The sequence below is a fragment of the Mobula birostris genome, chromosome 2 (assembly GCF_030028105.1).
Source record: "Mobula birostris isolate sMobBir1 chromosome 2, sMobBir1.hap1, whole genome shotgun sequence".
Taxonomy (NCBI): Eukaryota; Metazoa; Chordata; class Chondrichthyes; order Myliobatiformes; family Myliobatidae; genus Mobula; species Mobula birostris.
This window is the reverse complement of record NC_092371.1, coordinates 205,009,481-205,025,855: the sequence shown is the minus strand read 5'-3', so window position 1 is coordinate 205,025,855 and position 16,375 is coordinate 205,009,481. Positions and strand designations below refer to the sequence as shown.

The 16,375-nt window shown below is 40.4% G+C and overlaps 2 protein-coding genes across 2 annotated transcripts in view; one reads left to right on the top strand and one right to left on the bottom strand.

Moving 5' to 3' along the window:
* Positions 1–2,813, top strand: part of zpax1 (zona pellucida protein AX 1) — a 26,113-nt gene extending 23,300 nt beyond the window's left edge. Inside the window, exons 31-41 of the mRNA XM_072280610.1 lie at positions 22–139; positions 211–416; positions 500–617; positions 696–862; positions 957–1,054; positions 1,140–1,249; positions 1,555–1,605; positions 1,688–1,877; positions 1,956–2,094; positions 2,210–2,464; positions 2,736–2,813. Of these exons, the coding sequence (XP_072136711.1) occupies positions 22–139; positions 211–416; positions 500–617; positions 696–862; positions 957–1,054; positions 1,140–1,249; positions 1,555–1,605; positions 1,688–1,877; positions 1,956–2,094; positions 2,210–2,446 (1,434 nt within the window). The 3' untranslated portion in view covers positions 2,447–2,464; positions 2,736–2,813. The remainder of the gene's footprint in view (positions 1–21; positions 140–210; positions 417–499; positions 618–695; positions 863–956; positions 1,055–1,139; positions 1,250–1,554; positions 1,606–1,687; positions 1,878–1,955; positions 2,095–2,209; positions 2,465–2,735) is intronic.
* LOC140194022 (protein ref(2)P-like) lies at positions 1,709–16,375 on the bottom strand. Its single transcript, XM_072251341.1, has 5 exons — positions 16,271–16,375; positions 7,850–7,967; positions 6,273–6,335; positions 5,774–5,910; positions 1,709–4,371 (listed from the first exon to the last, which is right to left on the bottom strand). The coding sequence occupies exons 2-5, from the start codon at positions 7,918–7,920 to the stop codon at positions 4,295–4,297; spliced, it is 348 nt and encodes a 115-aa protein (XP_072107442.1). The 5' UTR covers positions 7,921–7,967; positions 16,271–16,375; the 3' UTR covers positions 1,709–4,294.

Here is a 16,375-nt window from a genome sequence, read left to right as displayed (position 1 = left end):
CGATTTATTTTTGTCTTCCAGCACCTGCATTCTAACATCAGAAACTACATATTTGATGTCATCTATGTATTCAAAATAAACCCAGAAAATGAACCATTTAATCACCATGTAAAAGTAATGCAGGAAGTGCCAGATATTGGTGAGTAAGTAATAAACTCTTTCCTGAAGGAACAGACCTGGTAGTGTAATGTCTCCTTTTATCCTCTCTAGTGTTACCCAAGGCAACAGGATTCTGTGATGAAAAGAACTTGTATCTACTAATAACTCAAGGGAATCTAATCCACTACTGGCTTCCTTACATTGCTCAAAAGCTGGTAACACAGAAATCTGCACAAGATTTTGGGTACCTTTTTGTGGATAATACAACCCATATTTTATTTGGTGTCCCTCTCTTTGGAAGGAGTGTGATTTATGAGGTATAAATAGGTAATTACCCTCTTTTCACTATTTTCCTGTTTGCTATTTCCCCAGAGTAACTGGGTCTCTGATTCCTCTTCAGAAATTGAGTCTTCAAGGAATTACAGCTAGACTTAACCTGACACTGAAGGACAAGAATACATTGAAGATTGAGATTCCATTCACTGTAGTTTGCAATTTTCCTCCTATGGATCTTGCAGGCAAGTTCGAAACTGGAATTGAATTTCTGGTTTATAAACTTGATTATTAAGTAACTGTATTTTTAATTTTCTTGTTAGTGTGCTTTCCAAATGGAACAATGGTGATTACTGCACTTGTGGAGACTGTGCCTGAACTAGATCCTAGTAAAATGGTGTTGAAGGATGGAAAATGCCAACCAAAAGAATTTGACCATCGTAAAGCTCTCTTTGAGTTTAGCATTGATAGCTGTGGCACCACAAGAACAGTTAAGTTGATGTAGATGTGAGGGCCTCTTGTGGTTAAAACCTCTAAAATCCAATTTTAACTCTCCTTTGGCTATTTTTTTACTGTCCTCTTAGATTCATGGAAACCACTTGATATATGAAAATGAAGTCTCATATCCAAGAGAGGCAATTCCTATTGATTTTCCAGTTATAACCAGAGATCCTGATTATCGGTAGGTTGAACTGGACAAAAGATATCAATTGATCTGCAGATGGGAATGGTAACTTTATTTTCTTTACCCTCCCCTTGCCCTGTAGCTTAACAGTCTTGTGCCAATATGAACTAAATGATACTCTAGCTGTTGGAATTGTGAAGAGATACCAGAAAGATTCCTGGCATCGTGGTAATAGTGTACAAATAGTGAGGGGTAAGCATGGTTTGAATCTGAAGTGCTTTTTTCCTTGGAAAGTAGTTCTTCTGTTATGTATTTGCATAGAGCTGTGTTGACTCAATGAAATTGAATATGCTCCTATATATTTAGTTAGTATGGGAAATTGATTCCAGTGCTTGTTTTAAATAATTGACCTTGAAGCAATGCTTCATATTATTTGCATTTTTTTTTGTACTTGGCCTATTAAGAAATTTTGGGCCATTCAAACACGAATCTATTGTCAGCAGGGAAAGGTGGTTTGTCAAACTTGTATGGACATTATTTTTTTTTTGTCTTTTCAGGGGGCAAGAAGCCAAGACATACAGCAGAACTACACTCAAGGATTTACAAAAGTAAGCTGAAACATTTACATGGCAACTGCTTTCTTACCCAAATGTGTCATTTTTTTAATACTTTTTTTTCCTGTTTCTATAGCGGCAGATTACTTGGATTTTTATAAGGATGAAGAATACCCAGTGGCAGTGAATTGGACGCAAGCACTTTATTTTGAGGTTGAACTCATGAACAACAAAGACCATCAGACTGACCTGTTGTTGGATGATTGCTGGATAACTACAACTCCTGATCGCAACAGCATACCACGATGGTATATTATCCAGGCTGGGTAAGTAATGAAAAATCTGTCTGTCCCATTGTGTTGTCTGCTCCTAGCCTGTCTAACTAATATATGTTTACTGAACAGTTGTGAGAGCAAAGAGGAAACATTTGTAACTGCCTTTCATCCAGTATCTGACACAATGCAGTATTCCCACCAACTGAAAAGGTTTGAAGTTAAAATACAAGAGCTGCCTCCAGCAGAACAAACTGTGTTGCCCAAGAAAGTAAGTCCCAGAAGCTGCAAGCATTTGAGGTTTAATAGTTGTGGTATTTCACGTCATGAGTTGGCATTTTCATGTAGCTTGATTCATTAATCTGATATTACCATTGCATTTGTAGGTGTATGGTCACTGCAGTGTTGTGATCTGCCGTAATAATCCAGATACAAACTCTTCTTGCAATGGACAATGTACAGTTTTAAAAGGTAATGAGGATAAACTTGTGGTTTTTTTTTGGTTAAAACTTGAATCTTCTAAGAAAAATTTTAACTCTTCTTCCCAGGCCAGAGCGCTAACCTGGATATGCACAAGGAGTATATGTCACTTGGAGAAGTTTGGCTTCTTGTTGAAATGTTAGAACAAGAAAAATTCGGAAGTAAGTTAACAATTTCTCTAGAATGACTTGCTGCTATGTTGTTGGGTGCAGCATAAAGTGGCATACTGATGAAGTTTGGATCCAATATTTAGCATGATCTTTAAATACAAGCTAAGAAAAGATCATAAATGTGCAGTTTACTATCTTTACCGGCTTACGCACGTACCACCAGACCACAGTAAAGTGACTGGTATCTTTTTGGTATTAATAATTAGCAATGTCCAGAATGAGTTGCCGTTTTTCTGATGGTCTCGTGCTTTCCTTCCTGAAGGTGGAGCTGTAACCACTGCATTTCTTTTGTTTTGGGTGGGGTGGAGTAAATGAGCGTCGGGGAAAGTCACATAGACACCATGTGGTATCCAGACACTTTCCAACTAAGTGATCTTGCAACCTGAGAAATAAGGATTTGGATGCCATTGTGGACAACCCCACAAAGCATGACGTAAGCCTGCAAAAAGTAAAAAACTGCATGTGCAAGATTTCTCCCTTTGATTTTTTTTTAACTCGATTATGTATTGGGAAGGGAGGAAGAATGACTGGGGGAAAGATGGGGGAAAAAAAATCAAATGTTTTCCCTTTTTATTTTCCAGGTGGACTAATATACTCATATTGGCAATGGGTGCTTGGATGCAGTTTGGCAATCTTCTTGATTCTTGTAGTGGTTCTTTTGAAGGTGTATGTTCATTAGGCAAATAAAATGACATGAAATAAACTGGCGTTCCTTTAACTGGCTTGGCCCCTCAACAAAGTTTTAGGTAGATCCAAACTGTGGCAGTTTTACAATGACTTGTATTGAAGATCTCAATTCTCTTTTACGTGGCCTGCTTAATTTCAGGTACATTTCCAGCATCTGCAGACTTTCTCTTGTTGGCTCTTGCCTACTTTCCAACTTTAATGCTCCCTCATTCTTATTGCCATTTGAGCAGTAGCTAACCTGTTGGAGAAATGGATGTTCATCTAACTTCTGGTGTCCTGTCCATCACTTCCCTCTGGTTCTATATCTCCTTCCCTTCGATTCCATTGAGCTCTCCTACTATGTTCCTCCTTCAGCCTTTTACCCCTCCAGTAATCACCTTCTGCTTCTTGCATCATACCCCATCACCATCTCCTCGCCTGGTTTCACCTATCACCTACTAGCTTGTACTCCTTTTTTCCCACCTACCCCACCTTTTTCTGGCTTCTGCCCCCTTCCTTTCTTTCTAGTCCTGTTGAAGCGTCTTCCCTAAAACACAACTGTTTATTCCTCCATAAATGCTGCTTGACTTGAGTTCCTCCAGCATTAACTGCACGATAGCCAGAGTGAATATTCATTTAAGAAGCTCTCCTGCACATGGCTGATTGCTGGCTGATTACTATTATCTTCAGTATGAACTAAATAGCCTATTCTGATTCTTTTTTTTTTTTTCATTTTTGCTTGCTTGGCCTCTGTCCCAAAGAACCTTGTTCCTCATTCTTGGACCTCCCTGCATAGAGGTCAGTATCCTGTGACCTGACTGCAAATGTTTGTTTGGACCTTGTCATTCTCTATAATCTCATACATATCCATTTTATTCTTTAGTTAAAATAATATTTCCACCTTTTTTGTTTTCGACACAAGATTCAGAATGGACATGAGCACCAAGTTCAAAACTACCCAATTCTCCTTCACCCTATATTGTATTATGAGCTCAGTAGAAAGCTACCTAGCTTCCAATATCTACCAATTAATATTTTTCTGTTAATACAAGTGATTTAAAGCCAGTTTATATTTGCATCTTTTGCCCATATGTTCTCATTTTCAGTCATCATTTGTTTTAGTGAAATCTTAAGAACCTGAGACAGCAAATTTTCTTAAATATTTGAGTCAGTGATTTCTTTCCCTTTGGATAATCTGCTTCCTGATCTTCCAGCATAGGATGGTTTTGAGCCTAGAGAGATGAAAAATTAGTCGTGAAGAACAAAACTAACATTGCGCTATCAACCTGTCTCACTAAGCCTCTTATTTTTGAGATCACTCACTCTGCCGTATATAAACAGAGTGTGATTATCTAGCAGACCAGTGCATAACATCTAATATTATTCAAAGGATTGAGCAATAAATCACTTGCTTTGTATTTTCTATCATGGTGATTTAGTGCCCCAAGAGAACTCTGGCTAATTTAAAGAGTGGATCTAATGTACCCAGTCTTCTCAATTCAAAAGGCAGTAGCAGCAGTACAACTTTGGTCATTTTTGCAAAGGCCTGTAGTTTGAATATTTACCCTTGTTTAAAAAAAAAAATGCACATGCTATATTCTAATCTATTTTTCTCACTGCTACTTCCATATTAGGGTGAACTAATCTCGAAATTGCCTATTGTAAATCTATCTATGTTTACTAACTCTGTCCTGTCAGGTTACTTGTACAAAAGAACTTTCCCGGTAGTAAGGAGCCACATCTGTGAAGGTAAAGGGTTGAACTACGTTTTAGGTCAAGACCTTGCATTAGGAAGTTTGCAAATCCTTCGTGGAATAAATGCTAGTGGAGGCGATGACTGGGGGCATGAATAAAACTCTGTGGCAGAACAGGGCCTTGGCAGATGAGAGATTTGCCTTTAGAATGCATTCATGGCTACCCTCCCCCCCCCCCCCCCCCCCCAAACGAGTGGTAATAGGGTGTTCATCTTCGACATGCCATCAAAATAATTTAAACTGGAGTAGGTTGGCACAAACTACATTTAGATTGCATGCGCAAATATATGCATCCTTTTTTTAAAAAATACAAAACAAAACTTGCTGTTTGGATTGTTTTGTTTTGACCACACAGCACTGAGAGAATGGTTCAAACACTTTATTCTGGAGTCAATGTGTTGAAGACAGCTGAATTTTCTTCACGGGTCGCGGTTTACCCTCACTAATGTAACGGATTGCTCAACCCAACCCTCTGCAGCCCAATCTTTGGAAGGAGCCGCACCGTGCTTTATCTTTAGTCAGGTTGGGGAAGCTAGTGTGAGTATTGTACTCAAAATTTTCATTGGTGAGAATAAAATTAATAACATTAAAATTTAAGTGAGGGAAAAAAAACTTGCTGTTTTGCTCATAAGCTCCAGGAAGGAAACTATTCAAGAGTTTACTAGATCTAACTCTAGAATCGGTGCGGAGTAGAGAGAAATGCCAGCCAGAGTAAAGTCAACTCCACACTGGAGTTACAATACCTGCCTCGCCGTTCAATATTGTATATGTTTTCAAGGTTTGGAATAAATTCCATGTCTGAGTTCCTTTTCCAAATACTATCTGAGTGCAACTGTCAAATACATCCAAATGTTGACCTCTGGTCAGAATCCTAACATACCTGGGCAATCAATCCTGGTAAATAAATGGTCTTTATGACTTCTTGTGTGAAAGCATGAAGAACAGTAGTCAAAATTGTCACACTGAGTACAGACAAATCTGGCGCCTCTAATTGGGTCTTCCCCGCAACCATCACACCTATTTTGATCACAGAAGGAAAAGGGAGACTGCATTTGTTTCTCTAGCTTCTTTAACTGTGGTTCACATAATAAATCTATGGTTAAGATTTTACGGCTAGTAATGGTGTTTAAATAATTTTATATTTTGTTAACCTCTTAAGTTGTTATTTTGCGACTTCCTCCTTAGCTCAATTATTCTTATGGTCAGGGTGGGTGACATTGTTGAAATAAGATTGCTACAAATGCAAGTGGTTGTCTTCACTCAACAAAAGCACATGGTGCTGCATGTGGAGGAATTTGTATTTTTTTAAGCATTACATTTTACTTTTGGTTGATCTAGAAAAATAATAAGCTAAATAAATAATCTTGTGGAGCACTTACAAAATAAGGAGCTCAGTTACGTAGTGTATCCATCCAAAATTAATATCATTTTCTTGTGGAATCCTGAAGTATTAAAATTTGTTAGTGAGATATAATATTCTGAGATAAATAAAGCATGTAATGCAGTTTCCCACAGTTATTAACTTAAGGCTGAAGCTATTAAGTTCCATTTTGTTACTAATGAAAGAAAAAGCTGTCCACAAGAAATCACGAATTTTATTTCTGAAATTTAAACTTGATAAAATTGAAATAATTTATAGCATGAATCTGTACAAATTTGGAATTAATATTTCAAAAATATTATTTTCTCTTTGAAATTTAATTAATTTTTAAAAATCTGATTCAGCAGTAAGCAATGTTGTTTGGTTCTGGTCACCTTATTATACGAAGGACATGGAGGCTTTAAAAAGGGTGAAGAGGCGATTTACCAGGATGCTACCTGGATTAGAAAGTATATAAGGAAAGGTTGTGCAAACTAGAGCTTTTCTATTTGGAGAGAAAGGGGATGAGAGGTGACTTGATACAAGTGTACAAGATGATATGATGATCAAAGACAGCCAGAGACTTTTCCCAGGGAGGAAATGGCTAATGTGAGGGGGCATAATTTTAAAGTGATTGGAGGAAAGTATGGGTGGATGTCAAGAGTTAAGTTTTTTTACAGAGAGAATGGTGGGTGTGTAGCTTATGCTGCCAGCTACAGGTAGATACATTAGGGACGTTTAAGAAACTCTTACATAGGCACAAGTATGAGAGAAAAAAAAATAAAGGGCTATGTAGGAATAAAGAGTTAAATTGATCTTGGAGTAGGCTAAGAGATCGGGACAACATTATGGGATGAAGGGCCTGGGCCTACACTACTGTATTTATATTCTAAAATTATGTGCTTCTGATTTTAATAAAACAAAGTTTATATCATAAACATGTTAAAATCAAACACAATTCAAAGTAATCTTCATGTAAATTGTAATTTCTACATCAGTGGTGCTATTTGACAATTCCTAATTTTATTTCTCATTCAGCATTTTTTTAAAAAGTACTTTGGAACTTTGGGATATCTTAATTCTTAGAGTTTGTTAAAGATTTATGAAACAGATATACCAGGTTAGTCACTTTTTAGAAAGATTGTTTAATTTCTTGAGGTTTTTCTTCACTGCTTATAAAGATTTTTTTTATTTGAGCCAGTGAAAATCCATCATTACTTGGGTTTGACTGTTACATTCATGGAATTGCTTTATGAATATTTTGAGTTTAATTCTATTTTCCTGTTATTCCTGGGATTACTTCATGGATTTGATGTCAAAGAAGTCAATCAGGATGAAAGTATTTTTGACTGTCTTGATGATTCGTTGAGGGTCAGCCAGAATTGGCTGGGATTTGAATTATTCTGTGTGCATAACTATTTTGCTTTGTTAAGCTACAAATGATTTACTGCCCAATCATCCCTAATCTCTCAGCAAGCCACTAAAATTTGCTCACTAGAACATGTTGGAACAATATACTCCAGTTTGTAAGTGTCAAAGTCACATGTGGAGATCAACCTTGCGTTACAATAGAACCCTCAATAATACAGAACCTACTTGATTTTCTCCATCCATGACTGAGCATTTTCCGAGCGCAGTAGATGCCGCAGTATTGTTTTCTGACCCATGCTTATGTTTAGATCATCAATGTTATTCGTCGTCAGTCTCTTTATGCCTTCAATTGTGAAAAGACCATGATGTTTCAATAGATTAATTGTGTCATCATTCAGATAATGCCATCGACACCATTCTTCCATGTTGCTTATAACCCTATAACATTTAGCACAGAAAGCTCAATTACGATGACTTTGTGATGAAATTAGAAATTTTTATTCCGATAGATGTCATGTAAATGCCATTTTCTTCTGTGTGTTACATTTTGACTACACAGCTCAATTCAGCATGCATCTTCATTTTGTGTGACCTCTGCTCCCGAGAATGACAAGTGCCGCACGCTCATGGAAACCCCAATGGACTGAAAATTTCAATAGAAATGAAGCAAAAGAGGTGATAAATCCTTTTAACACTGATATCAAATGATGCCCACCTGAACCAAAGCAGCGTAAATGTGAGTAAGAAGACAAACTGGGATTTAAAGATCAGCAGCCAGGTTCAGAACATGCCATTGTTTCAGTGATTAATTAAATCTCAGTTTGGGACTGTGTGTGTATGTTTTAATGAAACCTACTGGGTGATTGCAAAGTTAGAAATATTGAACAATGCAGCACACAATTTTTACTACATTTGAGTAAAATTTATTACTGTATGATTAGAAATCCAGCCATCAATTGTGCTTTGTTAATAAATTCTGTCATTGTCCAATGAATAATTTCCAAACAGAATACTTCTGTGATCTTTAAATGTTGTTTAAACATTTAATATTGTGACAATTTCAGTTCATTAAAAACATTTCTTTAAGGGAGTAATTTGAACTGAGTATTTTGTGGTTGCTACCAAATAGGAAGACTTTGTGATGATTCTGACAGACAGACAGAATTCTGTGTTCAAATTTCCCACCTACCTCAACCTGGCTGAAGCTCAAATTGTTTGAACATATGAAATAAGACTACAATGGTCCTTTCTGCTATTCATTAAAATCATGTTTGATCTAACCTGGTGCTATTTTCCAGTTACAGGTACTGTATATCTCTACATCCCTGCATTCCCGTAATATCCAGAAATCTACTGATCCCTGTATTGAACAAACTCAATGGCCTATACAGCACAGCCCATCTGAGTGAAGAAATTCTTCCTGAGAATTATCTAACTCCCTCTTAAATATAGCCAATGAACTGGCCTCAACTGTTTCCTGTGGCAGAGAATTCCACAGATTCACCACTCTGTGTGAAGAAGTTCTTCCTAATCTCGGTCCTAAAAGGCTTCCCCTTTATCCTCAAACTGTGACCCCTCGTTCTGGACTTCCCCAACATCGGGAACAATCTTCCTGCATCTAGCCTGTCCAATCCCTTTAGGATTTTATACATTTCAATAAGACCCCCCTCAATCTTCTAAATTCTGAGTATAAGCCTAGTTCATCCAGTCTTTCATCATATGAAAGACCAGCCATCCCAGGGATCAATCTGGTGAACCTTCTTTGTACTCCTTCTATGGCAAGGATGCCTTTCCTCAGATTAGGGGACCAAAACTGCACATAATACTCCAGGTGTGGTCTCACCAAGGCCTTGTACAACTGCAGTAGTACCTCCCTGCTCCTGTACTCGAATCCTCTCGCTATAAATGCCAGCATACCATTCGCCTTTTTCACCGCCTGCTGTACCTGCATGCCCACTTTCAATGACTGGTGTATAATGACACCCAGGTCTCGTTGCACCTCCCCTTTTCCTAATTGGCCACCATTTAGATGATAATCTGTTTTCCTGTTTTTGCCACCAAGGTGGATAACCTCGAACTTACCCACATTAAATTGCATCTGCCATGAATTTGCCCACTCACCTAACCTATCCAAGTCACCCTGCATCCTCTTAGCATCCTCCTCACAGCTAACACTGCCGCCCAGCTTTGTGTCATCCGCAAACTTGGAGATGCTGCATTTAATTCCCTCATCCAAGTCATTAATATATATTGTAAACAACTGGGGTCCCAGCACTGAGCCTTGTGGTACCCCACTAGTCACTGCCTGCCATTCTGAAAAGGTCCCGTTTATTCCCACTCTTTGCTTCCTGTCTGCCAACCAATTCTCTATCCACATCAATACCTTACCCCCAAAACCGTGTGCTTTAAGTTTGCACACTAATCTCCTGTGTGGGACCTTGTCAAAAGCCTTTTGAAAATCCAAATATACCATATCCACAGGTTCTCCCCTATCCACTCTAGTTACATCCTCAAAAAATTCTATGAGATTCGTCAGACATGATTTTCCTTTCACAAATCCATGCTGACTTTGTCCGATGATTTCACTGCTTTCCAAATGTGCTGTTATCACATCTTTGATAACTGACTCTAGCAGTTTCCCCACCACCAATGTTAGACTAACCGGTCTATAATTCCCCGGTTTCTCTCTCCCTCCTTTTTTAAAAAGTGGGGTTACATTAGCCACCCTCCAATCCTCAGGAACTAGTCCAGAATCTAAAGAGTTTTGAAAAATTATCACTAATGCATCCACTATTTCTTGGGCTACTTCCTTAAAGCACTCTGGAATGCAGAGCATCTGGTCCTGGGGATTTATCTGCCTTTAATCCCTTCAATTGACCTAACACCACTTCCCTACTAACATGTATTTCCCTCAGTTCCTCCATCTCACTGGACCCACTGTCCCCTACTATTTCCGGAAGATTATTTATGTCCTCCTTAGTGAAAACAGAACCAAAGTAATTATTCAATTGGTCCGCCATGTCCTTTCTCCCCATAATCAATTCACCTGTTTCTGTCTGTAGGGGACCTACATTTGTCTTAACCAATCTTTTTCTTTTCACATATCTATAAAAACTTTTACAGTCAGTTTCTATGTTCCCTGCGAGTTTTCTCTCATAATCTTTTTTCCCCTTCCTAATTAAACCCTTTGTCCTCCTCTGCTGAACACTGAATTTCTCCCAGTCCTCAGGTGAGCCACTTTTTCTGGCTAATTTGTATGCTTCTTCTTTGGAATTGATACTATCCCTAATTTCCCTTGTCAGCCACTGGTGCACTACCTTCCTTGATTTATTCTTTTGCCAAACTGGGATGAACAATTGTTGTAGTTCATCCATGTGATCTTTAAATGCTTGCCATTGCATATCCACCGTCAATCCTTTAAGTGTCATTTGCCAGTCTATCTTAGCTAATTCACGTCTCATACCTTCAAAGTTACCCTTCTTTAAGTTCAGAACCTTTGTTTCTGAATTAACTATGTCACTCTCCATCTTAATGGAATTCCACCATATTATGGTCACTCTTACCCAAGGGGCCTCTCATGACAAGATTGCTAATTAACCCTTCCTCATTGCTCAATACCCAGTCTAGAATAGCCTGCTCTCTAGTTGGTTCCTTGACATGTTGGTTCAAAAAACCATCCCCCATACATTCCAAGGAATCCTCTTCCTCAGCACCCTTACCAATTTGGTTCACCCAATCTATATAACTGCTGTTCCTTTATTGCACACATTTCTAATTTCCTGTCTAATACCATCCCCAACCTCACTACTACTGTTAGGTGGCCTGTACACAACTCCCACCAGCGTTTTCTGCCCCTTAGTGTTACGCAGCTCTACCCATATCGATTCCACATCTTCCCGGCTAATGTCCTTCCTTTCTATTGCGTTAATGTCCTCTCTAACCAGCAATGCTACCCCACCTCCTTTTCTTTCATGTCTATCCCTCCTGAATATTGAATATCCCTGAATGTTGAGCTCCCACCCTTGGTCACCCTGCAGCCATGTCTCTGTGATCCCAACTATATCATATTAATAACAACCTGCACTTTTAATTCATCCACCTTGTTACGAATGCTCCTTGCATTGACACACAAAGCCTTCAGGCTTGCTTTTACAACTCTCTTAGCCCTTATACAATTATGTTGAAAAGTGGCCCTTTTTGATTTTTGCCCTGGAGTTGCTGGCCTGCCACTTTTACTCACCTTACTACTTTTTGCTTCTACCCTCATTTTACACCCCTCTGTCTCTCTGCACTGGTTCCCATCCCCCTGTTGTGAACTAACCTCCTCTCTCCTAATCTCTTTAATTTGATTCCCACCCCCCAACCATTCTAGTTTAAAGTCACCGCGGTAGCCCTTGCAAATCTCCTCGCCAGGATATTGGTCCCACTAGGATTCAAGTGTAACCCGTCCTTATTGTACAGGTCACGCCTGTGCCAAAAGAGGTCCCAATGATCCAAAAACTTGAATCCCTGCCCCCTGCTCCAATCCCTCAGCCACGCATTTATCCTCCACCTCATCGCATTCCTACTCTCACTGTCGCGTGGCACAGGCAGTAATCCCAAGATTACTACCTTTGCGGTCCTTTTTCTTAACTCCCTTCCTAACTCCCTATATTCTCCTTTCAGGACCTCTTCCCTTTTCCTACCTATGTCATTGGTACCTATATGTACCACGACCTCTGGCTCCTCACCCTCCCACTTCAGGATATCTTGGACACGATCAGAAATATCCCGGCCCCTGCCACCAGGGAGGCAAACTACCATCCGGGTCTCTGGACTGCGTCCACAGACTCGCCTATCTGACCCCCTTACTATCGAGTCCCCTATTACAACTGCCCTCCTGGCAGTTGTAATCTTGGTCAATGTCTCCCATCCACTACATAATGTACTGGGTGGGCACAGGAGTACATTCAGCCAGAGACTCATTCCTCCAAGATGCAGCACAGAGTGTCATAGGAAGTCATTCCTGCCTGTGGCCATCAAACTTCACAACTCCTCCCTTGGAGGGTCAGACACCCTGTGCTGATAGGCTGGTCCTGGACTTATTTCATAATTTACTGGCATAATTTACATATTACTATTTATGGTTCTATTACTATTTATTTATGGTGCAACTGTAACGAAAACCAATTTCCCCTGGGATTAATAAAGCATGACTATGCCTATGACTATTGAGCAGTGGTGCACTGGGGAAGAGGTGCTGGCTATCCACTCTGTCTATTCCTCTTAATATCATGTATACCTCTATCATGTCTCCTCTCATCCTCCTTCTCTCCAAAGAGTAAAGCCCTAGCTCCTTTAATCTCTGATCATAATGCATACTCTCTAAACCAGACAGCATCCTGGTAATTCTCTTCCATACCCTTTCCAATGCTTCCACATCCTTCCTATAGTGAGGTGACCAGAACTGGACACAGTTCTGTGTTAAAATAAGTAGTGCAAAAATAAAAAATGTAGAATTTAAAAGGGAATTTAAACCAGGGCAACACTTGCAGCATCCAGGAAAGTGTTGTTGAACAAACAGACTAAGGGGTATAGGTATCCCTGAAAGTGATAACACTGATAGACAGTGGTGAAGAAGGCATTTGGCATGAGTCTTTGGGCTGGGCACTGAGTACAAAAGTTGAAATGTCATGTTATGGCTCTGTACAAGAAGTGATAAGATTATATCTGGAATATTGTGTGCTGTTCTGGTTGTATGACCAGAGGAAGTATGTCATTAATCTGGAGAAGGTGCAACGAAGAACAGAAGAACTTGAGTTATAACAAACTGGAGAGGCTGGCATTCTTTCCCTGGAACATGAGAGGCTGAGGGGAAACCTTTTGAAAATATATAAAACCAAGAACAGAATAGATATGGTCGATGGTCACAGTCTTTTTCCCAGGGCAGGGGGCTCGAAATCTAAAAGGCCCAAGTCTACGTTGAAAGGGGAAAGGTTTATAGTAGAGGCAAGCTTTTCACTTAGCATGGTAAGCATATGGAACAAGCTGCCAGATGAGAGGTAGGGTCAGGTACAATTAGGTTGTTTGAAAGATATTTAGACAGGTGAATGGGTAGGAAAGGCCTAGAGGGATATGCAGACAAGTGACTCTTTCTCTGCTACACTGCTGCTTCCCGCATCTGTGTGGACTCATCAATTGTATCACCTCTGCCACTAACCTACAAACTGCTTTCAATTCTTCTGCACTACCCTTGGCAGTTCCCTTCCTTTTCTGGATTACTCTGTCTCCATCTCAGGAGACAGAATTGCCACCAACATCTTCTATAAACTCACCAATTCGACAATAACTCCTCCCACCCTTTCTCCTGTGAGGAAGCCATCCCTTTTTCTCAATTTCTCCAGCTCCACTACATCTGTTTTAAAGGTGAGGCCTTCTGCTGCAGGGCCTCTGAAACATCTTCCTTCCAGAGGTATAGTTACCGCTCTACCATAGTTAGTGGAGCCTTCATACGCATCTCCTCCTCCTTCCCAGACAATTCACTACCTCATCACCTCCACATCTAAAATATCATTCTTTACTCTGAACTCAACATTTCCCACCACCCCCTTTCTGCTTTCTGCAGGGACCACTGTCTTCATGATCCTGGTCCATTCATCTCCCCTCATATTTCCTTGTCCTTGCCTTTGCACCCATAGGAAGGGTAGCACCTGTACCATCACCTCCTCCCTCATTACCAGTGCATGGACTGAAACAACCTTTCCAAGTTAGGCAAAGGTTCACCTGCATCTCTCCCAACTTGGTCTGCTGCAGTCAGTGGGCATGATGTTAGCTCCTCTACATTGGAGAAACCAAACATTGTCTAGGCAATCATTTTGCAGAAGCCCTGCACTAAGTCGACAAGCTTTAAGTTGTAAATCATTTTAACTCCTTCCCAACCTCATGCTGTTCTGTCTGTCCTCAGCCTTTTTAATTACTGCAGAGAGGCCAAACACAGATTGAAAGTACAACACCTGGTTGGGTAGCCTGGTGCTAAGAACATTGAATATTCCAATTTCAGGTAACTCACACCTCAGAGTTCTCCTTCCACCTAAACTAGCCTGTGCATCTAGCTCGAAGACCTGAAGTTGTAGGAGCAGAACTATGCCATTTGGCCCATCGAGTCTGCCTCGGCCATTTCATTATGGCGATCGATTTTTCCTCTCAGCCCCAATCTCTTGTCTTCTCCCCATATCCCTTCATGCCCTGACTAATAAAGAATCTATCAACCTCTGTCTTAAATATACCTAATAAGTTGGCCTCCACAGCCACCTGTGCCAATGAATTCTGCAGATTCACTGTTCTCTGGCTAAAGAACTTTTCCTCATCTCTGTTCTAAAAGGACACCCTTCTGTTCTGAGACTGTGTCCTCTGGTCTAGAGACTCCCCCACCATAGGAAACAACCTCTCCACATCCACTCTATCAAGGCCTTTCAACATTTGATAGCTTTCAATGAGGTCACACCCCACTCTTCTGAATTCCAGAGAGTACAGAGCCATCAAACACTCCCCATATGACAATCCCGGAATGATCTTCATGAACCTCATTTGACGCCCCCCCCCCCCACAATGTCAGCACATCCCTTCTAAGATAAGGGGCCCAAAACTGCTCACAATACTCCAAGTGATGCCTCTCCTGTACTTTATAAAGCCTCCTCATTATCTCATTTTTGTATTCTTCTTCTCTTGAAATGAATGATAACGAGGCACTTGTCTTCCTCACCAACAACTCAACCTGCAAATTAACCTATAGGGAATCCTTTCCTTTGCCTTTGTTCACCTCTTTCAATCCCCTGTCCCCTCATCTAGTTCCATCATCTACTCCCCATCTGGTTTTACCAGTCACCTACTGGGCTCTCGACCAACTCCCCTCCCCATTATATACTGGCAACGTTTCTTGTTCCATCTCAGGGTCTTGGCCAAAATATTAACCTTTGGTCCCGTTGGATGCTGCTTGGTTCGTTGACTTCATCCAACGTTTCCCACAGTAAACGTTTCCTCTGCTTCATTCTCACTCACTCAGTTTGTTCATTCTCTTTCGTAATCTCAATGCTGCAGGTTTTGGGACCATCGGCGAATTTACAAGTATGATATGTGGCTATCCCTCCGCCATATCGCTTACACAGATTGTAAATATCTGATATGTAAGAACTGCCATCAGCTTTAAAAAGAGGCAGATGAACTGATGTATCACTTTATCAAAGTTGAACTTTGAAAGTAGCATCGTGTATTTGCGCCAAAACAGAAAGATAGGAATAAGCGCAAGTAAAAGATGTTTCGGGTTACAGGCAACCCTTTACTCACCAACCTTCGACGGTGATTTACTATATAGGTCGGGGTGTGGGCGAGTTGGAGTGCAAGGGAAGGAACACAAGGGGTGAAAAGTCAGTGCAGAATGGGACAATAATGGAAAAAGAAGCAGAAGATATGTGGTGTGACCAGCTCTCTTTAACCCATGAACCCTGGGCTTAAATATTTCACCGCCACCAGCCCCGCCTCGCCACTGCACTACTTGAAACTGATAAGTCCTTCAAAATGCGTAACCTTAAATATCGAAGGCAGTGGATATCTTTGGAATCGAGAACACGGTATGGATCCCGGACCAACGAAGTTGTCGCCTTAACTTACACTGGTCGCAGGGTTTGCTGGCGTTTCTCCAAGCTGCGGTCGGCACCGACTGTCCGTCTGAACTACCTGCACTGGTTTCCAACAACACACCGTCACCACGCTCTC